The sequence below is a fragment of the Nelumbo lutea genome, chromosome 1, assembly GCF_056320005.1.
Source record: "Nelumbo lutea isolate HS-2025 chromosome 1, American lotus-T2T, whole genome shotgun sequence".
NCBI lineage: Eukaryota > Viridiplantae > Streptophyta > Magnoliopsida > Proteales > Nelumbonaceae > Nelumbo > Nelumbo lutea.
Window position 1 is genome coordinate 205,093,280 of NC_142684.1, and position 25,427 is coordinate 205,118,706.

At 39.8% G+C, this 25,427-nt stretch overlaps 1 protein-coding gene across 9 annotated transcripts in view; it reads right to left on the reverse strand.

Annotated features, from left to right (window-relative positions):
* EMF2 (VEFS-Box of polycomb protein) overlaps positions 1–25,427 on the reverse strand; it is a 100,027-nt gene that overhangs the window by 14,168 nt on the left and 60,432 nt on the right. For all 9 annotated transcript variants that reach the window (XM_088962464.1, XM_088962471.1, XM_088962468.1 and 6 more), the window contains 10 exons: positions 14,203–14,267; positions 13,531–13,583; positions 13,359–13,412; positions 13,215–13,274; positions 12,320–12,366; positions 12,001–12,221; positions 11,251–11,542; positions 9,943–9,991; positions 1,767–1,850; positions 696–775 (listed from right to left, as the gene is read on the reverse strand). In XM_088962464.1, coding sequence (XP_088818590.1) covers positions 696–775; positions 1,767–1,850; positions 9,943–9,991; positions 11,251–11,542; positions 12,001–12,221; positions 12,320–12,366; positions 13,215–13,274; positions 13,359–13,412; positions 13,531–13,583; positions 14,203–14,267 — 1,005 coding nt within the window. The remainder of the gene's footprint in view (positions 1–695; positions 776–1,766; positions 1,851–9,942; positions 9,992–11,250; positions 11,543–12,000; positions 12,222–12,319; positions 12,367–13,214; positions 13,275–13,358; positions 13,413–13,530; positions 13,584–14,202; positions 14,268–25,427) is intronic.

Consider the following 25,427-nt stretch of genomic DNA (forward strand, 5'->3'; position numbering starts at 1 on the left):
TAGTACACTACCATCCATCCTAAGGATTAAATCTCCCATACCAGCCAATCCCAAGTGTGAACCTCCAAGAGATTTCTGTCCAAATCGCCATTGGTAAAATCCCTAAGTGCTTGCAAGAATCCATCCACAAGAAATAAGTAAGACAAAACTCTCCTCCTAAGACACTCCAAGGAGAAGGATTTGTTATAAAAAATAGTTCTACTAAGCACTTCCAAAATACACCACAATATAGCATGGCGGATAGCTTTCCAAAAAAATCTCACCCTAGATCCCAACATGCAGGCCAGCCATTCGATGCTTACAAAGGTTATAACATATATAGAGTATCTTTTCAATAGACGCCAAAATAAATGACAAACAATACCACCCAAACCAGGAATTCCAAGTACCAACCCAGAGGAAATTTTCTTAATTCCTAGTGTGATCCCTAAATTTGTTTCAGTTTAACCATGACAAAAATTGTACCTAAAACTGGAAATCAACCCTCAGAATGCCAATTTTTTCACTTGATTTAATGGAAAGAACCTAACATTGAGAAAGATTAGTTTGCAGCTTAGCAAGTACCTACAACTTGGCCAAGCAGAGGATGTTTTCTATAGGGTGACACCAATACTACCCCCCCCCCCAAAGTTCCAGCAAACAAACAATGATAATTAAACAAATAGCAAGAAGACAAAGTTATGGTTCAATGTTACCTTTGTTTCCTTACAAATGAATTCCAAAGATGCATGATCTGTTTCTCATCCTTGGTCACATCCACAAAATCATCAAGCATCTGCATGGTAGTAATTAGTCAAATTCATTAATAGTAGCCTTAAAAATAGGCATATCAGAAATATCATTACAAATGGGCAGAATCATAGCCTGTCCCCTACAAAAGCCAGCACAGATGACAAGAATAGGGGCCAAATTTTGTAAATTGTAATGCGTTGACAACTACAATAACCATAAAAGAGATGAACTAACCCTTATTTGAATGAGTTTATAACTAGAAAATTCAAATAATTAGAGAAGATCATAAATTGGTCCCTCATAAACATGAAATTTTAAAAATCACTCTGAAAACTTGAATATAAGAAGCCAGGGTTCTCATTCTAATAGAACTGAGTTTTTTTCTTCACTTTAAAAAGAAACCAAGGCAAAATTGATCTAACAGGATATTACTTGTATGCCTCTTATTATCCCAAAAAGATTGTACTTCTTTCGAAGAACCGCAAAATGCAATGTAAAAACGAGAAGATTAGGGTGATAACTTTTGGCTTGCCATGACCTGAAGATAGTGTGCAAATCACAATTAAGAAGTTTGTGGTTACTGAATAGCAACAATTTCCAGGATTGTTAATATGAGCATGACCATCAAGCCAAACAACAAAATCTTCAAATAATATGTCCAAATGATTGATGGTTAAGACCCCAGGGATATTATTTACTCGAGAATGGTTCCTTTTGCTATTTATTATAATATTTGTAAGGAAATGAAGAATCACATTTAGATGATAAAATAGAATAATTGGATAGGATAAATGGAGAGAAGCAGTGATAGGATTCTATTGGATCTCAGATTAAAAGGAGTTTCGGAGGATGACATTAACCAATTTGTGCAAGAAATTCATAAAGGATTTTCTATAAACCTTTATTTACATGGTTCAAGAGAGCCAGGTATATCATATATGAGACTTTCCTTTATGGTTCATAACATCATTTAAATGATATAACTACCACAAAGAAATTAAAGAAAGAAGAAATAAAGGAAAAATCAATAATACCCTTCGATCTTCAAAATCTGCAATATCATCATCAACTTCATCCTCACTATCCCGATCTGATAATACTTGCTCCAATGCCATCGGCTTCAACCACAATAAAAGAATCCAATTTTTTAAATAAATTTGCATAAGAAAAAAGCAACTTCTAAATAAGCAAACTTCATTTGTTATCAAATTTCCTTACTTTCTTTACAAAATCAATTCTTAAATATTGCCCAAAACGCAAGCAATACGCAGTAACATGCACCAAATTCTTAAATATTTACAAAATCAATTCACACAGAAAACCCAGTAAGTCCGAAATAAATATGAGCAAAATCATGTCATCATCCAAATTGAAGTTAACAACATGAAAAACGATAAAAGACAAACACACTGCAAATAATTTGGTCTTTTATCTGTTCATCTGAATTCAGCCAAAACAACCTACATACGCCAGATGGATACGGGAATAAATTCTACACCTTTCATTGAAATTGGATAATCTTAACACAAGGTTCAAAAGAATTATCTATTACAATTCATCCCAGAATAATTCTCCCGTGTGTCCCTTGTTTGGCTAAAGAATCAGCCAATGCTTATCTTCTAAACCATCTAACCAATACACGGATCTTTCTTGAAAGGTTTCTAATCTCCCTCATGCTTTGCCTGTGAATCCAAATCCCCATACTACCTGTTGGTAGCCACTCAATCACCAGCAAATCCTCCTCCACTTCAATTGGCCCATAATGTAATGCCACAACCTTTCCTTTTCCATCTCTTATCACACCACCTATGCACAAAAGACCTTGATTGCCAAAGGAGCTTCCATCAAAATTTATATATTGTTGACTTACTGGAGGGACCCAATTGAACAGTTCCAAAAAACAGTGTGCACCCAATGCTGTCGATTACCTCTTCTTTTGTTTTTGCATCTTCATGAAAGATTCTATTGTTCCTTTCACGAAAGATTAACTCTTCTTTTGGATGTCTCAAGAAATTTGCATAAAAAAGACCTTAAACACAAGAAGGAGGTGTCCACTTGCAACCAAAAAGAGAAGAAAACCATTACTGTGGAGAAATAGACTGGTAATTTAGTGAAGTCCCTGCCATATTAGTTGTCTTTTTTTATTTACCTGTTATTAGTCTTTTGGGCCTTATTATTAGTCTTTCTGGGCCTTACTGGGCCTACTATTATTGCTGTTATTGTTCATTAAGGAGTGTGTTGGGAGGCAGGGGTATAGATGTCTCTGTAGATCTTGTTATAATAGAAAAATATAAATACCTAATCTGGGCAGCAGAAACTAAGGAAGATCTGTGCCCTTTCTCTTCTCATTCTTTTTCTATTCTCTTCCCTTCTCTTCCTCCCTTCTTTTTTCTGTTTTTCTTTTATTTCTTTTTGGTTTTCCTGCTGAAACTACAACAGAATACTGATCAACTGTGAACAGCACCCACCATCTATTCCCAAATGTGAGAAGCAGATGAACAAAAGATTAGTAGATGGGTCGCAACCTCATTACTGTCAAGACAAATACAACAAACATTTGGGGAAAGACACCAATTTAGCCTCCTTTTCTGCAACAAATGAAGGGATGAGAGATCCATCCCATGGACGCCCAAAAATTGCGGAATAAGGGGCGAATCACATTCCCTATTTAGAAAATCATATTTTCAAGGATAAATCTTGAACCTTAAACTGAACCAGATCTGAACCAAAAGGAATGGGAGAAAATAATACCTGATACGGAGAAGTAATATCTCCCAACGAAGGTGTTCACGCCCAATGAAGGATCCAAAGACTGCTCCCACTGAAGATGGCGCAGTGCAGGATGGAGCAGAATCAACAGTGTTCTTCCCCAAGAACTCTGTCCTTCACAAGAATCAGTAGAATGGTACGTGAGCACAGCTTCCTTTTCAATCCTTTCTCAAAGAACTGATGTCAAGATCCAATCCTGACTTCTCCCACAACTGGAGATCGAACAGGCAAACAGGGCGGCAAGAACAGGGAGGCGGCAAGAGAGTATTCGCAGGGTGCAGAATTCTCTCTTCTTGATTTCAGCACTAAAGAGGATCTGATGTATCTCTTGTTGGTTTCTCTATAGGCTGCCGCCCCCTTCCTTCTTTTTGTTAAATTAAAAGATCAGCTCCTAATCCCATTAGGAGGTGCTTATCCAAATCATATTTGGATCAGCCTTCTCTTCTAGTGATCAGGATAAACCCTTATCTTATCTGTAGATTAGATTAGATTTATCCTAATCCCATTAGGAGGTTTCTAGAACTGAATCACATTTAGATCTGGACTCTCTGAGTGGATAGGATTAAGACCCTATCCTATCTGCTAATCCATCTCAGAATTCGCCCCTTTAATTAACTAAACAAATAGCCCAGTTCGAAATGGGCTTTAGGCCCATCAAGCTTATGTGCTCACTTAACCTTCCTAACTACTGCCCAGTTGGGCTTCCTTGTATGGCGTGGGACCCAAGCATTGATCTACACATCAGCCACATGGGTTCGGCCCAGCCTTTGTTACAAGGCCTGGTCGAATACACTGTTAAAGACAATGCACCCCCTGAAACCCATCAAATGGGCTATATGAGCCCAACGCTTACCCTAAGTGGTCCCTGGGCCAAGCCACCTTGTAACACCCAGGGACTGCGGGCAGATGCAAGATTAGCCCATCAGGTATTATCCTCAATGGTTTTACACTTAACCTCTCAGCCCTTAATGATCATACACTGCCCAACAAGAGAGGACCTCTCCCTCGGCTGCAAGGAGCAGTGTTGCACTCTCCACTTATATGGATCCCGGGAATTAAAACCTTTTTGCAAACATTTTAGAAACCATAATGTATATACTTTTATATCTCATATAAAATATACTTTGCAAAACAAATCTCAACGGTTGAAATCGGCTGCCGGCAGTCTTGGTTTCCAACAGTGAGAGTGCATCCCCGATCATTACCTTTGTCCGACAAAGGGGTTGATCCTGTCACTATGATCACCCACTCAGATGAATTCTCGGATTGTCCCAACATACCCAGGTTTTGACCCCCGCTAAGGATCTCACTGATTGGTACATCAAAGACAGCCCAATCCGACACCTAGTGCAGTATCATAATCAAGTCTAGGGGTCAGGTGTAACTTTCCAGTTTTGCCCATCAATCTCCAAGGTCCAGGGCAATACTGGAAATCTGGTCCAATTCAAAAATTCAATTAATCCCACACTGTATGTGCTTAGGGTCTCACCCCGGTAGCTGAGACAAGCCACCCCAACCGACTTGGTGGCACCACAGTGTCAGCCTTGTCAGGATAAGTCTCCCCAGACCGACCCACTGGCTGTGAACATTCTAAACTAACACGAGTCTCAATAAGTGTCCAGTTTAAGGGTATTACACAGAAACAAACCAAGGGAACATGAATCAAATATGCACTTTTATTCATTTACAATAAACTCATAAAGTACATCAATTTTGATTGAAGCTAAGGGCATACAAAACTATCTAACGGCTCCCACTTGCACTTAGGTCCAATCAGGTACTAGCCGGAGTCCCATGCTTTCCACGTGTTTCTCAAACACTTTCTGTGATAGTGGCTTTGTCAATGGGTCTGCTACATTTTCTGTTGACGCTACCTTCTGAATCAGGATGTCCCCTCTACCAACAATCTCCCGCAGTACGTGGTACTTCCTCTCGATGTGCTTCGACTTCGAGTGGGCTCGTGGCTCCTTAGCCTGAGCAATGGCTCCATTGTTGTCACACAACAATGGGATGGGTGATGTGTTGGACGGAACTACTCCCAACTCATGAATGAACTTCTTCATCCATACGGCTTCTTTGGCAGCCTCACTTGCGGCAATGTACTCGGCCTCGGTCGTGAAGTCTACTGTGGACCCCAGTTTGTTGCTTTTCAAGCAAACAGCACACGATCCTATCGTGAAAACATATCCAGATGTAGACTTTCTATCATTTGGGTCTGACTGGAAATCGGCATCAGTATACCCTTGGATCTGTAGTGAGCTACCGTCGAATACTAGACAAAACTCTTTTGTCCTTCGAAGGTACTTAAGTATGTTTTTCACAGCAGTCCAATGCTCCTGCCCTGGGTTGGCCTGAAATCTGCTTACTACACTCACTGCCTGAGCAATGTCAGGACGAGTGCACAACATGGCATACATGATGCTCCCTACGGCAGAGGCATAGGGAACGTCTTTCATGCCATCAATCTCCTCAGAAGTCTTGGGAGACATCTTCTTGGAGAGAGTGACTCCGTGCCTTAAAGGAACATTTCCTTTCTTGAAGTTTTCCATGCTGTATCTTTTGACTATTTTGTCAATGTAGGCAGATTGGGATAATCCTATTATCCGCTTCGATCTATCTCTATAGACTCGAAGACCCAGTATATAGGAGGCTTCTCCAAGATCTTTCATGGAGAATTGCTGTGATAGCCATACAGAACCAAGAAGGTAACCTTATCTCCACTGTACTTCCTGTAAACACAGGGTTCATCCGGATTCTGCTCGAAGTCAAACGATTTGACGGCAGAGTCAAAACGGATGTTCCAACTTCTAGAAGCTTGCTTAAGTCCATAAATGGATCTATTAAGTTTACATACCATGTTTTCTTGACCTACAGCAATGAAGCCTTGCGGCTGCTGCATATAGATATCTTCAGTAACCCTACCACTGCTTTCCATGTTGCTTCTCACACCAATGACTCTCCATGGATCATTGATTCTGGAGCATCTAAACATATGACTGGTACGTCCTCTTACTTTCAAACCTATCACCCTCTTTCTGGAAGAGACAAGGTGAGACTAGCCGATGGATCATACTCTTCCATAGCTGGTCAAGGAACCCTCTCTGATGTTCTTCATGTTCCAAACTTTCCCAATAATTTGTCTTTTGAGTCTTTGAAAGTTGTATTCCCAGATCTGTTTAAGTCAATGTCTGTCCCCGACTTTTCTTGTCAAACGTGTCAGTTGAGTAACATTGTAGAACTCATTTTCTTCAAAGACATAGTAAATCTGAATTTCCATTTCACATTGTTCATTCTGATGTGTGGGGCCCTATTACTTTACCATCTGAGAGTGGCTACAAGTATTTCATTACCCTCATTGATGATTATTCTAGATTTACATGGGTATATCCGATGCAAACCAGGGAAGAAGTACCAAAAATCATTCAAGATTTCCAGCGGATGGTCTTCACTCAATTTCAAACTGAAATCCAAATTTTCCAATAAGATAATGCAAAAGAATTTTTTCATAGTGACCTCACGGAATTTTTTGCTTCGCATGGTTCCCTTCACCGTAGCTCTTGTGCCCGCACACCACAACAAAATGGTGTGGCCAAGCGGAAGAACCGAAATCTCCTTGAAGTGGCTCGAGGTTTACTACTTCATATGAATGTTCCCAAACGTTTTTGGCTTGAAGCTGTTCTTTGTTCCACTTACCTTATAAACCGTATGCCCTCTCGTCGGTTAGAGTACAAAGCCCCACATCAACTTCTCTTTCCTAAGGCTCCCCTTCTTTCTATTCCTCCTCGTGTCTTTGGTTGTCGGTGTTTTGTCCAAAATCTGTCTCCCACCCGTGGGAAATTGGACTCTCGTGCTATACCTTGCATATTTCTTGGTTACTCCTTCACTCAAAAGGGATACCGTGTTTTTGATCCTGTTTCTCGTAAATTCTATGTCTCCATGGATGTTTCTTTCTTTGAAGATGAGCCTTTCTATCCTGTTTCTCCTCAGGGGGAGTGTAGACATGAGGAGAAACTAGTTCAGCTTCCCGTTCTCGCTGACCCTCCACCTTTTCGTGTTTCTTCTCGCCGTCGCAAAGGCCAGCCAAATCCAAGAGCTGTAGAGAATCCGGAAGCTGTACCTCCTGTGCCACCAGACTCCTCGAAGGAGGATCATACTCACTCAGGTATTTTAGCTCCCAATGATGTCCTTGAACCTATTGAAAATGATTCCTCTACTGCTAATGATCTTGACCGTCCTATTGCTCACAGGAAGGGGGTCAGATTGTGCACCACAAAACATCCCATTTCCAACTTTGTCTCCTATGAGAACATTTCACCCTCATTCCGTGCCTTCCTTACCTCTATTGACAGTGTCCCTATCCCTAAGAATGTGGCAGAAGCTCTTTCAGTTCCTGAATGGACAAATGCCATGAGGGAAGAAGTTAATGCCCTTCACAAAAATGGCACATGGGAACTTGTTGATCTTCACAAGGGAAAGGTTCCAGTTGGATGTAAATGGGTGTTCACAGTCAAACATAAGGCGGATGGAACAGTGGAAAGGTATAAAGCTCGCTTGGTGGCAAAGGGATTTACTCAAGTGTATGGAGTTGATTATGTTGAAACTTTTGCCCCCGTTCCCAAGATGAATTCCATTAGAGTCCTTTTCTCTCTTGTAGCCAATCTGGATAGGGTTTTACACCAACTGGACATCAAGAATGCATTCTTGAATGGTGACCTTGAAGAGGAAGTGTACATGATTCAACCTCCTGGGTTTCTAGCCCAAGGAAATGAACAGAAAGTGTGCAAGTTGAAGAAGTCCTTATACGGGCTGAAACAATCACCAAGAGCTTGGTTCAGTAGATTCCATGTGGCAGTTCAACAGAAAGGATACAGGCAATGTCAGTCAGATCACACACTGTTCGTGAGAAAAGGAAAAGGTAAAATTGCTGCTCTAATTGTTTATGTGGATGACATAATTGTTACTGGTGATTGGGAGGATGAAATTCAGAAATTGAAACTTTTCCTTGCAACTCAGTTTGAAGTGAAGGATCTAGGACCTGTCAGATACTTCCTTGGAATTGAAGTTGCCCGATCAAAGAAGGGTATCTTCATTTCTCAAAGGAAATACGTCTTAGATTTACTTCAGGACACTGGAAAGATGGGGGTGAAGCCAGTTGACTCTCCCATCGACCCCAACCATAAATTAGGTGACAACTGTGGTGAATCACTCAAGGATGTGAAACAGTTTCAGAGACTTGTAGGGAGATTGTTATACCTTTCTATGACTCGCTCAGACATTGCATATGTTGTTGGTGTCCTCAGTCAATTCATGCATGCTCCTAGGTCTTCTCATCTTAAAGCAGCAGAGAGAATCCTCTGATATTTGAAGAAGTATCCGGGTACTAGTTTGTTGTTTCAAAAGCATGGACATTTGAAAGTTGAAGTTTATACAGATGCAGATTGGGCTGGATCCCAAAGTGACAGAAAGTCTACTAGTGGCTACTACACCTTCATAGGAGGGAACCTTGTTACATGGAGAAGTAAAAAGCAAAATGTGGTAGCTAGATCCAGTGCTGAAGCTGAATATCGTGCTATGGCCCACGGGGTTGCTGAAGGCATGTGGATAAAGAATTTGTTGGGGGAGTTGGGTTTTACAGTGACCAAACCTATAACTCTATTTTGTGATAACAAAGCAGTTATAAGCATTGCTGCCAATCCGGTGCTACATGATAGAACAAAACACATCGAAGTTGACAAGCATTTTATCAGAGAGAAAGTTATCACAGGCGAAGTGTGTACCCCCTATGTCACTTCTGAGAACCAGCTTGCAGACATCTTTACAAAGGGTTTAAACCTTTCCAGACATCATGATCTTTGTGACAAGTTGGGCATGATTGATATCTATGCTCCAACTTGAGGGGGAGTGTTGTCAGTCGTTTATGTTTATGTATTCAGGTTTAGTACCATAAGGGTACTGATGTAATTTCCTGTTTGATTACTGTTCGGATGTACTAGTATAAATAATAATAGATCATTCTTTCGCCCCCTAAGTTCAATAGGGGCTTTCAGTCCTCTCGGCTCTCCTCTCCTCTCTCCCTCTCCTCCTCTTGTTTATCACTTGCTCTTGCTCAACAGCATACAAGACATGATCCACATGCCTCTACTTGCATATCTTCCCTTTTGTTTTCATTATATAAACAAAACTATCATTAATCATAAAGAAAAAAAAAATCATTTATCCTGCTAACTTAGGAGACAAGCAGTGAATATTTATATTTTTCAGAAAGGTAAGTACCAGATGCCATATACAACAACCTTCCATGATACATGTTCAGTGTTTAAACAATGCACCAAAAAATCAAGATGCATCATGCGTCAGATGACAGGCGACATTCACAAACAAAACCAATTCTTGATAAAAAAAATTAAGAAGAGCAAAGCAGGAAAAAGAGTTGCCTATCACCTGAGCTCTGTGAGAGTGAAAGAACTGCCTCTTCTGCAGAAGTGTACGACTGAAAAATAGAATTGGATCAGTTAAACCAAATAACGATAACAGTAGACATAATTGACCTTTGAAAAGCACCAATAGTTTAAAATGGAAATAATAGAATCATATTTGTCTAATCATTATACTATACTCAACCAATAGTCCTACTTTTATCTCAAAGATGCCCCTCCTCATTTCTTTATTCAAAATTAATCATCGACATAGTGTCAGTTAAATGGACAATTAATGCACATCTTCCATTAATAAAATTATAAATTGAATACCTCCCTTCCTCGTTGCATACAAAAAAGAACTTCCTATATTTTCTTTCCACTATTAATAACACATTCAAAAGCATGTATCTCCCCACTCAAAAGTATAATTAGCAGCATGACAAACACATCCACACAATAAGAAAACGATAAAACCCAAAATAACATATATAAAAGACACTATAAGGGTGCCCAATACTATAGAACTAGGGAAAATTCAGAATTGTTAAACTGTAAATTGGCACAACATAAAAATAAAATTAAATAAAAACTACTAAATACCTAACCAATTCTTCTAAAATTTTACAACACAACTAAAGCATGACTGAGAAGTCAGATGACAAATTCGGATCAACATATAACCTGCAAAATGACTAAAATACCCCTACTGCCCAGGAAATACAACATATATATATTGAGAAAGTCCCATATCAGTATTTGGATCCAGCATCACTAGCTCAGTTAGGTTTATTCATAAAACCAGATGCGCATGCACACTTTTTTTTAAGGTAAATCAAAAGGAATTTCATTATAACAAAGGAAAATTACATCAAACTCTAAAAGGAGAGAATAAGCATGCGCACATAAAATAAAGGGCTAAGAAGGCCAAAAAATTGCCTGCGCTAAGAGATAACTGTAAGGAGTTGCCACAGATTCAAGAATATGGCATTTATCCATTTTTATAAATAACAGTAAATTGTATTTATTATAAACAACAATTATATACATGATTTACATACACCATTAAGAAGAAAAGTCCAACACATCCCCCCATTGATTTCACTTTACAACCGAGCCCAACAAAATCAATCCCAAATATGGATTTTATCCTTTGGTTATACAATAAAATTACATGTTAACCATAAAAAAAAAAACGATTACTGCATATGCATTTCATATATCAATCCCCTTGCCCAAAATCCTTTGTCCTCTACCGCTGTAAGTCTAGACCAATAAATATCAACAATGTGTACACAGGAAAGTGTCATGATAGTTATGGTGATGAACTTACTTTCGAGGGTCAGATCTTTCAGCAGACAATTTCCGCGTCTTTGCAAACTGCAGCATGGCAGGGGGTGCAAGGTTGCTTCCAGATATGGGCTGAAGACATTCCAGGCCTGCTGAAGACTGAGCTGTGGCAGTAGAAACACCTGTAACATTAGGGCTGGATGCAACACGTTCTGCGTACTCTGCAGTACAAGGATCTCCAAAGCCATTGCTCTCTGCTTTATGGCTTTCATTCTGAAAGCCATTCTCACTGAGGATCTTCGGAGTTTTTTCCCCTCCTTTAATCGTATGAGCATCTGGATAATGACTTTGCTTTTTCAGTACTTTTTTATGGATGAAACAAAAATAGGAAGGAAATTAACATCATGGTGAAAGAAGAGTAAGATCCCTCCACCCAATCCAAGCTGATAATGGAGTACATGTTATAAGAACCAGAATTAAATCACAGTATAGTTTCTACCAAAAAGTTTCCTAGTAAAAAGTTTATCCAATCAGGTTAACAATAACCCTTCAATCTATATTCCAATGGATCTTTACAAGATTGATCTAATCAGAGTCAAGTATGATATGATAGTTTTCCCCACAAGATGAACCAAAATGCAATGAAGCACTTGAGCTTAAACAGCCACAGGAAGTGCATCCCATTGTACAGCATTAAAAGGTAAACAGCTTATCAGTGACATATTTATGGCATGGATTCATAAGATAGGAATAATTGAAGAGTGGTATTGTTCTAGTATTACAGGTTACCAACCATTCTTTGCCTTTTGATGGGAGATTTGATTTGAAGGCTCAGCAGTTGTTGGGTTCACCGTAACAGGGACAGTAGAACTTGTACCAGCATTCTTTTCTACATGTCCTCCACAAAGGCCTTCCCCCATCACTTCAGGTAAGTCCAATTTGACAACCTGTGGGTGTACATGCTTTGCATTTTGAGCAAGGCTCTTTGATCTCTTTCGCTTCCTTGGCTTTGAGCTGCACATAAGAATGAGTTCACACTTTTCAGTTTTCCCCATTTTTTTGAGAAAACTATAAAATTGCAGTGGCAACTTCAGTCACAGATCTGCAATTACCAGAAGAAGAATGTTTGTAGCCTTGGATCAATACCATCTGCAACAATCTAAAAGAACAAAAAGCTGACTTCAGAAAACCAACATAGCAATAGAATAGCTTTCAAGGCCACTCCATGCATTTTGGTAAGCATTCAACAATTGCAATTATCATTAGAGACCCCAACCAGACACACAGGACTAGTTATGCATGCAATTGGTGTCGACCTGCCGATGTTTTCTTATCTTGAGCAGGTTACAAATGTTCACAAGTAAAAAATGAATGCCCAAAGAAAAGACTTAAATGAAAGAATAATTCACTTCTTACACCTTTCACACCCATGGTTTAAAGTATCGATACGATACGCCCGATATGGGGCATATCATATTGTATCTTTTGAAAAAGATACGGTCCGAAATGCCTGTTGCCAGGTGTTTCAGACCCACAATCATGGTTTAAAGTATCAATATGATACGCCCGGCGTATCATATCGTATCTACGGTCCGAAACACTTGTTTCCAGGTGTTTCGGACCCCCGACTTTTTTAATAATAAAAAACACATTTTAAGCTTCCCAAAAATACAAAATTTGAAAAAAAAAAAGTAAAGAAAAAGGTGTTCCAGCCGTTCCTAAGTACCGATATGATACGGCCAATGTGTATCGCATCAATACTTTGAACGTTGCCCCCAACTTTTTTTAATAATAAAAAACATTTAAGCTTCCCAAAAAACCAAAATTTGAAAAAAAAAAAACTAAAAAAAAAGGTGTTCCAGCCGTTTCTAAGTACCAATATGATACGGCCGATTTGCGTATCGTACCGATACTTTGAACCTTCTTCACACCTCAGATCTCAAACCTACACAATAACTAATAAGAAAACCTACACAAGAAGTACTTGACTGAAACACAATTTCACACCTCAGATCTCCAGATATCAGTTTTTACAGAGACGTTCACTGCTTGGTACTCTTCAGTCACCTACAAAATAACAATTGTTAAGTTACATGCTACACAGCAACATAATGATCATAAACAAACTGGAGATTCCTGAAGTTTACCAACCCAAAACTCAAAGTTGAACAGGTCATGTGATGAGCACAAGTGATATCTAAGACCCTACAAAGCAAAATGAAATTTTCAAGTGGCAATGCTTGTGAAACATAAACAAGCCTGACTATCAGTATTTAGAAAATAAAACCAAAAAATAGGCATAGATGTCAAAAGTAAACACCACCTTAAAGCTTGCACACTGCACCAAGCAAAATGGACAAGAGAAGTCTTCTGTAACTGACAAAAGTATAAAAGTATTTCAGTCAGAGGATCAGAAATTTACAGAAAACAGGGCAAAAGAGAAAGATTAAACAATAATGGGCTTCATTGGGACACAATATATTGGTGGATTCTGTAGGTGTCTTATCATTGACTAGGGTGTTATCTTGGCTTGAGCCACAGCTTGTGGCTCCATTTGGAGTGCAATGGAGCCACACACACACACACACACACACACCCCAAGTCTCGACTATTGGGCCCAGAAAGAGCCAATAAATATCCAGGCCTTATGTGAACCAGGGCCAGGCTATACTGATAAATCCTACTTATTTTCCTTCATTTTTAATACAATTTTTATTTTAATATCTGAAAGGAAGATAAGGGAATAAGGACCAAAATTGAATGATGAGAAATATAATTCTGATTTCTTGATGCGAGAATCACGATTACAAATATCACAAATTGATATCTAGTGAGCATTCAAAGACCAATGAGTCCTTAATCTCAAATAAGAATATAACAAGGTTAAATTAGAACAAGTTGCCCACAGCTTGTGCATCAGAGCATATCCTCTAATGTACTCTCGCGTTTTGTGAAATCATACTGGTATCCACTCTCAAAAGAAAAGCTTACATACCTTCTGTCTTTTGTAACATGTTGTTGTAGTACCTATAATTGAAAATGACATTTCCAGATCTCAACCTAGATAATTAAAGGTTGCAAATTATTAGTAAAGCCTTAAAGAGGCAAATAGAAAACATTTAGTCCAATCTAGAATACAAAAAAGAAAATATGGATCCAGTTGGAGCAAATGGAAAACAAAAACAGGAATAGAGAACAGCATTTGTATTTTCCAGATATTTTCATTAGAATGATTAAAAACTGTTGGCAGCATAACCTGCAGAAGCAATACTTCCGTATGAAGCTCCAAAACAGTTGTCATCTATAAACCCACTGTTTGGCTAGAGTATCTGCAATCCATGATCACATTGGCTCCCACACGCCCCACAGTTGGGATGTGCTGTGGGGTGTGCTCTGTGGAGAGCCAATCCAAACTCTGGCCATCACATTTGCAGTCCTTCTCACCCAAGTAAAGTGTTTTTTTTAATCCAAAATCCAGCCTGTAAATCCTTCTATCTCCATGAGATTTAAGATGTTTTAAAATGGGCAAGGTTTGAATAGCATAATATGGTGTTCTCTCAAGTGAGGAAATTAGTTGCATGCCTATTCCTATTCAGTTTCAGAAGAAAACACTGATAAGGAGAGTTTTGGAAAGGAAGAAGAAAGGTTTTCTTTTCGAAACCCAGAGCTGACGCTGGACAAATGGATGTCGGAAGTCAGATAAGTTACAAAGAGAGAAACCTTTGTGGGGATTGATGTTTTTGGGTTGTTGCACATATGGAACAAATAAGCATTCAGACAAGTTGGAGAAGCTTGTGGAAGATTTAAACTCTGGTTTTCGAAGCAGGTTGTGGTAGCAAACTGGTGGGAGCAAATCCAGTTTGCAAGAATACTCACTAAAAGAAACAATATTAAATTGATTCCTACTTTGTTGGATGTAGTGAGAATGGGCCGAATGAGTCTTAGTGTTCTTTATTTCTTTTAAGTAGTATTTAAAAGTTATGTTTAGTAGTTATGGGCCTTCTTTTATTTTCTTTAATTATTTCTTAAGTGCTAGCAGCCCCATTAAGGGCATCCAAATAATTGTACTCAGACTTAGAATTATTAATAAAAGTAATGAAAGGGGCTAGAGAAAGAGGTTCGAATTCTTCTTTTCTCTCTTCCTTTTTTTCCTTCTTCTAGAACATATTGCTGAAACTTCTTTCTTCTTCTTTCTCTTTCTCTCTTTTCTTCTTTTCTTGCATTATCTAAATTATTGTAGGTGTAATTTTCAACTTGATATCAGAGCAAGTTCTCAATTTTGACTTTTTTCTCCTTTCTTTGCTCATACATAGTGTATGGAGAACTGATCGGTTGATCAATCAGCAACTTATGCAGCCCAGTTAGGAAGGTTTTTGGAGAGTATTGAGTTGAAGCCCAGGGCAGGTTCCTGGAGATTTTTCCAAAAAACCCTAGAAAATTGGAGAAACCTTGTTATAAGTTGTAGAGAAAGTTTGAACCAGGCGCTTGCGGATCAGAGATAAGCCTTTTGATTTCTATTAGGGGTAGTTTTGGTTGGATTGAATTCTGGAACCTCTGGAAGGGGCTATTGATGTTTCTCTCCATCCCGTAAGACCCTGTTAAACCCTAATTTTGGGAGGTTCAAAGGTTGTTCTTTGCTTAGAACAGTAAATCTAGCTTAGTAAATCCCTATTTTATTTTCGTTTGCATTCATTTACTCAATGGAGCAAACTAGAGAGACCAAATATTCCACAGATTCCGGGTTTGGACATGGGGGGTCAGTGGAGAATCTTGTTGGAGCTGTGACTACTATGAAACTAAATGGGACCAATTATTTAGCTTGGTCTCAATCTATTAAGATACATGTGTGTAGTAGAGGAAAATGGGGTTACATTACCATGATCCTACCTATGAAAGGTGGATGCATGAAAACTATAAAACAGTGGGTTGGTTAGTGAATCCTATGTGTAGAGAACACTAATGTCGGCCCCAACTGTGGTCCCCACTGTGTTTGTAGGACAGTATGTGTAATTATTTGTTTCAGTCATGGTAGTGCCAGTTAGGGTCAGTTTGTTATTTCAGTTGTTATTTATTTCGGTTATTATTTATTTTATTTGTCATGTGAGTACTAAGGGCAGATCTGTCCTTCTCTCTATGTACTGAACATAACCTATAAATACTAAGAGAGTGGCGGCGGCAGATGTGTTAGAATCTGTCCCTTCTTTCAAACATTTGTGTTCTCCTGTTCCTCCTCTCTTTTCTCCTTCCTCTCACTTTTCTTCCACTTTTCTTAACTTAAAATCTATTAGCGTTCAAGGCTGATTGCAGTCTTGATCTTCTACTTGGTATCAGAGCCTATCTAGGGCTTCTCATGCGTGTCTAGTCTATCCGACCACATGAGAACCAGCTAGGGCTGGAAGCTTATGAAGCAGTATTCGTCGGCTGATTCTTGGAGATTACCAGGAGAGTTTTGCAGCTGTTGAAGACTTTCCACGGCTTGCAAAGTGTTGATAATCAGGAAGAAGCAGCGAAGGCTAGGGTTCAGGCAACCCTGGAAGGCAGCAAACAGCATTCTTTGAGTAAGTTTTATTTAGTTTCCAGAGACTGCTATCAATCGAGATAGGTTGGACCTATCTAGAAGGAGAAGCCAAACTGGTTTAGGGTTTTTCTCTCTAATCTAGGGTTTGACAGTTGGGCCGAACCCTCCTTATCTTCTTGGAAAGTGATTGTTTTAGGGTTTTCTCTCAGAGGTGATCAGTTTTAGGGTTTCACATTGACCCGACGACAGGTCCTAACTGTACGGACTGCTTGGAAAGTGTGGATGAGCACTTATTTCAGACCTACGATTAAAACCCTAATTCTGCTCCAGCATCTCAGATTGCTCTCTAAGCTGGTTTCAGACCTATTTTTCGCTTCGAGCTCTTCTAGGGAAAAGAACTTGTACGGACTGCTTGGTACTATGATTGTCTATTGATTTCAGATCAGATTTGTACTAGTTTCTTGCATATACTGTGATTGCTGATTGGTTTCAGATCAGACCTGCACCAGTTCATGCATATACCGTGATTAAAGATTGGCTTCAGATCAGACCTGCATTGATTCTATATTGTTTTCTGATTGTGATCGACTATCCAAGTGTTGTAGTGACTCTAACAGTTTGTAGCTACTGATTCTTGACCAAAGATGGAGTTTAAAAATCAGAGAGAAAGTAGTTTTGGGAACAACAGTTATGGTAGTGTATCTGAAACTGGGTTTCAGATTACAACTGTGAGATTTGATGGGTCAAACTACTTGGAAAGGGCCCAATCAGCCATGATGGCTATTGGGGGAAGGGGAAAACTGGGTTACCTCTTGGGAGATGTGAAAGAACCTTCCAAGGAGGACCCAATGTACACCAAGTGGGTTCAAGAGAACTATTTGGTTATGGCATGGTTGTGTAATTCTATGCAGCCACATATCAGCCGAAATTACTTGTGGACAAAGACAGCCAAGGAGATATGGCGTGGGACCCAAACATTGATCTACACATCAGCCACATTGGTTCAGCCAGGCCTTCAGCCTAGCCTTTGTTACAAGGCCTGGCTGAATACACTGTTAAGGACAGTGCACCCCCTGAAACCCATCACATGGGCTCTATAGGCCCAACACTTACCCTAAGTGGTCCCTGGGCCAAGCCACCTTATAACACCCAGGGACTGTGGGCAGATGCAAGATTAGCCCATCAGGTATTACCCTCAATGGTCTTACACTTAACCTCCCAGCCCATAATGATCAAACACTGCCCGACAAGAGAAGACCTCTCCCTCGACTGCAAGGAACAGTGTTGCACCCTCTGCTCACATGGATCCCGAGAATTAAAACATTTTGCAAACGTTTAGAAACCGTAACATATATACTTTTATATCTCATATAAAATATATTTTGCAAAACAAATCTCAACGATTGAAATCGGCTGCCAGCAGTCTTGTTTTCCATCAGAGAGAGTGCATCCCTAATCATTACCTTTGTCCGACAAAGGGGCTGATTTTGCCACTATGATCGCCCACTCAGATAAATTCTCGGACTGTCCCAACATACCCAAGTTTTCGCCGCCGCTAAGGATCTCACTAATTGGCATATCAAAGACAACCTAATCCGACACCTACTGCAGTATCATAATCGAGTCTAGGGGTCAGGTGTAACTTTCCAGTTTCGCCCATCAATCTCCAAGGTACTAGAAATCTGGTCCGATTCAAAGATTCAATTAATCCAACATTGCATGTGCCTTGGGTCTCACCCTAGCAGCTGAGACAGGCCACCCCAACATTTGGTAGCATACCAGTGTCAGCCTTGGCAGGATAAATCTCCCCCAAACTTATCCAACGGCTGTGAACATTCTAAACTAACACGAGTCTCATAAGTGTCCAGTTCAAGGGTATTACACAGAAACACACCACAAGAACATGAATCAAATATTGGAAATGATAGTGGTGAGATTGAGTCCCTCAAGCAGCTCCTTCATCAAGAGTTTATCATTTACAATAAATTCATAATGTACATCATTCTGATTGGAGCTAAGGGCATACAACTGTCTAACAATTGTAGTGACAGGAAATGATAGTGGTGAGATTGAGTCCCTCAAACTGCTCCTTCATCAAGAGTTTATCCTTTACAATAAATTCATAATGTACATCATTCTGATTGGAGCTAAGGGCATAAAACTATCTAACAATTGTAGTGATAGGAAATGATAGTGGTGAGATTGAGCCCCTCAAACAGCTCATTCATCAAGAGTTTATCATTTACAATAAATTCATAATGTACATCATTCTGATTGGAGCTAAGGGCATACAACTGTCTAACAATTGTAGTGATAGGAAATGATAGTGGTGAGATTGAGTCCCTCAAATAGCTCCTTCATCAAGAGTTTGAGGTGAAAGATCTTGGTACACCACGGTATTTTTTGGGAATTGAGGTGAAAGATCTCTCAGAGAAAATATGTTCTAGATTTGTTGGCGAAAACTGGAAAGTTAGGTGTTAAGCCTGCTAATACACCCATTGAACATAATCACAAGATTAGTGCAAAGGGCGGGGAGCCTCTTGAAGACAAAGTTATGTTCCAACGGTTGGTTGGAAAGCTCCTAAATCTATGCCTCACTCGGTCAAATATCAGTTATGCAGTTAGTGTTGTCAGCCAATACATGCATTCCCCTAGAACTTCTTATCTCCTTGCAGCAGAGAGAATATTAGCATACTTGAAGAGATGCCCGGGTAGAGGTATACTGCTCAAGAACAATATTCACATGAAGGTGGAGGTCTATACAGATGCCGATTGGGCTGGGAGTGCTTATGACAGGAGGTCTACCTCTGCATATTGTGCCCTTGTGGGAGGTAACCTTGTCTCTTGGAGGAGTAAGAAGCAGAGTGTTGTTTCTCGCTCTAGTGCTGAAGCGGAATACAGGTCAATGGCTAATGTAGTGGCTGAGATCACTACTTGAAGAGTTGGGTATTGACTGTGAGAAGCCCTTGATGTTGTACTGTGATAATCAAGCAGCTATTAATATAGCCCACAACCAGTGCAGCATGACAGAACTAAACATATTGAAGTTGATCGACATTTTGTGCGAGAGAGGGTCTCATCACAAGAAGTGTCTCCCGTATATCACATCTAATATGTAGCTCGCGGATATCCTCACCAAAGTTGTACCAAGGAAGAAGTTAGAGCTAGACCTATCCAAGTTGAGAATGATAAATATCTACTCCCAACTTGCAGGGAGTGTAGAGAACACTAATGTGGGCCCCACAGCTATGGTCCCCACTGTGTTTGTAGGACAGTATGTGTAATTATTTGTTTCAGTCATGGTAGTGTCAGTTGGGGTCAATTTGTTATTTCAGTTGTTATTTATTTCAGTTTTTATTTACTTTATTTGTCATGTAAGTACTAAGGGCAGATCTGTCCTTTTCTCTATGTACTGAACATAACCTATAAATACTAAGAGAGTGGTGGCGGCAGATGTGTTAGAATCTGTCCCTTCTTTCAAACCTTTGTGTTCTCCTGTTCCTCTTCTCTCTTTTCTCCTTCCTCTCACTTTTCTTCCACTTTTCTTAACCTAAAATCTATTAGGGTTCAAGGTTGATTGCAGTCTTGATCTTCTACTCTATGCAACCACACATTAGTCAGCATTACCTGTGGATGGAAACTACAAAATAAGTGTGGGATACTATCACAAAGACCTATTCCCAAAAGCTTAATGTTGCTCGAGCCTACAAAATGAATCATGATGTGAATAATCTTGGATAGGGGGAGAAGCCCTTACTAGTCTACTTCTCTATGCTGAAATCTCTTTGGCAAGAGATTGATCCGATAGAGCTTATCGTTTGGGGTTGCACAAAGGTTGTTGAAACATATAGGAGGTTGGTGAAGAGAAATCGGGTCTTTTGAGTTACTCACCGGACTCAACTCAGAGTATGATATTGAGAGGCAAAATGTTTTAGCAAAGGATGAGATGACTTTTTCTCAAGCATGTGCAATGGTGAGTAGTGAGGGGAGCAAAAGCCAAAGGTTGATCACTATGCTAATGATGGAATGAAGCCGAAGGTTAGCACTGGAAGAAAGATGTTATCTATGAATACTACGAAAAAGCCTGATTCAAGAAAGAAAATGTTGGAAAAAGGGGTTGAAACTGGAAAAGGTGGAAATGCAAATGTAGCCACATCTTCACAAGGTGAACAAGGACAAGGTGGAGAGAAGTCAATGGGAGAGCAGCTTGCAACCACCAGGACAGAATATGACAAATATGGCTGAATCATCAGTCACTTGGAGTCCACTGCTACAACTCCTTCAAAAACTGTTCCTTCCTCTGCATGCTCACTTAGGTATTCGTGCCACTGCACATCATGCTTCTGTCCCACGTACTCATAAAACCCCTTGGATAATTGATTCTGGTGCTTCTAACCATATGACCTCTTACCAACTCCTTTTTATAGCCATCCTTTTGAGGGGGAAAGATCTCTCGAGTTGTTTTCTTCATACCTTCCTTCGCCAACTCCAATTCAGTCTTGTGTCGAGCCCTCCATAGTTACCCCCATTCCCGAGGAGGGATCCTCTCCTTTGAGGTCTTCCAATCCTTCTCCTCCCCCTCCTCCTGCTAGTACACCAATTGTTTCCACTAATCCTATTCTCTAGAGGTGGTACCAGCGGCAAAGGCTAAGGCAAACACAGATTTATCCCACACCTCCACTTGAGTCTTAGGCGCTCCCAGTTACTGAAGAGAGGACATGTCCATCACCTCCTCCACCAGCACCCTCGTTTCCAGACCTTGACTTATCCATTGCTTTGAGAAAAGGTAAGAGGAAATGTACAACTCATTGTATTTCCAAGCACCTTTCCTACAGCTTGTCCCCATCCTACTTGCCTTTCTAGCCTCCATTTCCACTCAATCCATCCCAAAGTCAGTTTCAGAAGCCTTAGCCACATCAGACTAGAGGGATACTTTGAGTACTGAAATAGAAACTCTTAATAAAAACAATACCTAGGATATTATTGACTTGCCAATTCGGAAGCAACCTGTTGGGTGCAAGTGGGTTTTCACTATCAAGCATAGTTGTCAAGGCGACACCTAGGCGGGTGCCTAGGTGACTAGGCGGTTTCCAAACTTCGCCTTGCCCAGATGCCATGCAAAGTTTGTATAAGGTGCACGCCCAGTCAGTTAGACACGCCTAGGCAACTAGGTGGGCACTTAACTCCATGGCGCAAGCCTAGACTAGATGCAAGACACATTAATACATTGATCCTTTAATATTTTTATATTGTTTTTTACTTTTCTTTCGCTGCAAATAGTTTTTATTGGTTAGTTTTTGTTATTACAATAGAACCTATCACACATTATCACTCTTTTTATTAGAAGAGTGTTGTCTTTTTAGGGTTTTATTTTCATGGCAGAGCTGAATAGAAGAGGGAGAGTTGTCCGGTCAGGTATGTTTCACACAGTCCAACTCCAACCGTTGCTACAATGCTGCATAACCAACTAGAAGTCTAAACAACTTCGAATATGCCAAGTAATCAAATGAATAATCTTCTTCTTCTCAACTTTCAGTCCGCCTATTCTTCCTCCTACACTCTTTGTTTTCAGCCTTTTTTTCATCCTTTTTGTTGGTTCTTCCTGAATTTTTTGGTCTTTTACATATGTTTTTGCATGATTTTTTTTGGAATCAAACAGGGGCTCCGCCCCCTTCGTTTCTTCTTCATTTTCCTTCAAACTTTTCACCCTTTTACCTGCACTTTTGTCCTCCTCGATGGTAATCTGGAACAGGGGTTCCGCCCCCTTTTCTTCTTCATTTCTCTGAGCTTCTTCATCATTTTTTCCTCTTCACTGGTGATCTGAAACAGGGGCTCTGCCCCCTTCCTTTCATTTTCTTCTTTTATTTAGTGTTTCCCTTGTTTTTCTTGGTCTAAAACAGTAGTGGAGCCCTTTGTTCTTTTTTTTTCTGGTCTAAAACAGGGATCTGCCTCCCTGTTTTCTCAGTTCTTTTTCTGATCTTGGTCAAACACAGGGGCTACCCTCTTCAATTCTTCTTTTAAGTTCGAATTTCTATTTCTAATATTCTGTGCTGCATGCTTTAAGCACAACTACAAGAATCATAAGTAGAAAATTTAGTTAAGAGGTTTGTAGGTTGATGTATAAAACCAAGCAACTAGCTCATGAAGGATAGAAACACGTAGGCCTACTATTTTCTGATTTCATCGCCTAGGCGATGCCTAGGCACCTGGGCGCCCCTTGGTCGCTTAGCCTCCCCTGGGCGCCTTGAAAACTATGCTATCAAGTATTATGTAGATAGGTCAATTTAGAGGTATAAGGCTCGGCTTGTTGCCAAGGGATTAGGCCTATAAAAGGTATCAGGAAATTCAATCCCAAATTCAAGATTCAACTTAAACGAATTAAATTCAGATATTCGAATCAAATAAATAGTCGAATTCAAATTTAATTTTCATATCGATTATTTAATCAAATCGAATTCAAATTTGACTTGATTCAATCCGATATATATCCGAACCGATTGTAATTACATATATTAATATATTATATAAATTTACATGCATAACCCCATTGTATCTATGTATCTTTAATAGTTCAAGGGTATAAAGGTAAAACCATTTTTCCCTACACATTCCAACGAATCCTCTTTCCCATTCGAATATCTAGCACATCCTTCAACAAATCCCTTACCCCAAAAAATCAACGAACTCTCCAAGAAATCCCCTTTCTCATTTGAAAATCAAACTCTAAACCCAAGACCGAAAGTCCCTAACCCTCATCATTGCCTTCTTCTGTACTTCTCTTCTATGTATTCTTTGAAGAGTCAAAATGGAAACCGGAGTTGAGAAATCATGCCACTGCGACATTCCTTCACAAAGTTTAGTGCTAATATCTACACAGGCAAAATGGTGAACGAACAAGTTGGAGAAACCTCTACTCCTGCAACATTCTTCACAATGTCCAGTATTATTAGCAGCTTTTCAGCAAAGATCAATGTCCACATTGAGGTCGTTTTTGTCTAAGATGCGATTGTTGTCGACGACTTGGCATGGCCGATGAAGTGCAATAGCAGCAATGGTAGATCAATCGATCAACTAAGGTCAGATTCCGACTTGTTCTTTTTGCTTTCTCTTTGTGTTCCTTCCTGAGAGAGACAAGAGAGAGAGAGAAGAGAACAAAGAGGAGAAGAGAACGTAAAGAAGAGAAGAGAGAATCAATTGAGACTCAAAAACTCTGGGTTGGTCGTTCCCAACTTCTTATTTATATGCACTTAATGTAATAAGAACTAAAGTTACAACAATGCCCCTAGCAGTTCCTAATAACAAACAACTAACAAGGAAAAAAAGAAAGCTAGCTGTCAGCACATAGATAGACGAGGCTGACAACATACTAACAGCATACTAACACAGAACCAATAAATAAGATTCACAACACTCCCCCTCAAGTTGGGTTGTATAGGTCTATAATGCCCAACTTGTCACACAACTCATTGTGCCGCGAGTATGGAAGTCCTTTTGTGAGGACATCAGCAAATTGTTCCATGGTGTTGACATAAGAGATGCAAATTTCCTTTATTTCCATTTTTCCCTTATGAAGTATTTGTCCACTTCAATGTTCCTGTCCTCTCGTGTAGGACAGGATTGTCGGCGATGTTAATGGCTGCTTTGTTGTCACAATAAAGAGACAGAGAATTGCGAACAGCAACTCCAAGCTCCCCTAGAAAATTTTTAAGCCAAAGAACTTCAGCCACCCAATGTGCCATAGCCCTATACTCCGCTTCAGCACTTGACCTTGCTACCACACTTTGTTTCTTGCTTTTCCAAGTCACTAGGTTTCCTCACACAAATGTGCAATACCCACTTGTGGACTTTCTGTCATCCACCGCACCTGCCCAATCAGCATCTATAAAGACTTCCACCTTTAGATGATCATGCTTACTAAATAGTAGACCTGTTCCTGGATACTTTTTTAAGTATCTAAGAACTCTCTGTGCTGCCTCCAAGTGAAGTTTCTTAGGAGAGTGCATGAATTGGCTCAGGACCCCAACTGAATAGGCAATGTCTAGACGAGTCATGGACAAATAAATCAACTTCCCCACTAACCTTTGGAACTGTTTTACATCTTTCAGAGGTTCACCATCACAGTTACACAATTTATGATCAACATCCATAGGAGTATCTGCTGGCCTTGCACCTAACTTGCCTGTGTCTTGTAACAGATCAAGAGTGTACTCCCTTTGAGAAATGAAGATACCCCTTTTTGAGCGAGCAACTTCAATTCCAAGAAAATACTTTAGAGGGCCTAGATCTTTCACTTCAAATTTAGACGCAAGGAATTGTTTCAATTGTTCTATTTCTGAACTCCAATTTCCTGTAATGATGATATCATCCACATACACGATCAAAACAGCATCCTGTTCCTGACATCTCTTCACAAAGAGTGTGTGCTCAGACTAACATTGCTTGAACCCTACTTGTTGAACTGCCATATGAAACTTACTGAACCAAGCCCGGAAGATAGTTTCAATCCATTGAGAGACTTTCTTAGCTTACACACCTTCTTTTCACTTCCCTTGGCACAGAATCCCGGGGGTTGAACCATGTACACCTCCTCCTCTAGGTCACCATTTAAAAAGGCATTCTTAATGTCAAGCTGATGCAATTCCCAATCAAGATTAGCAGCTAATGATAGAAGAACTCGAATTGAGTTCATCTTAGCTACTAGA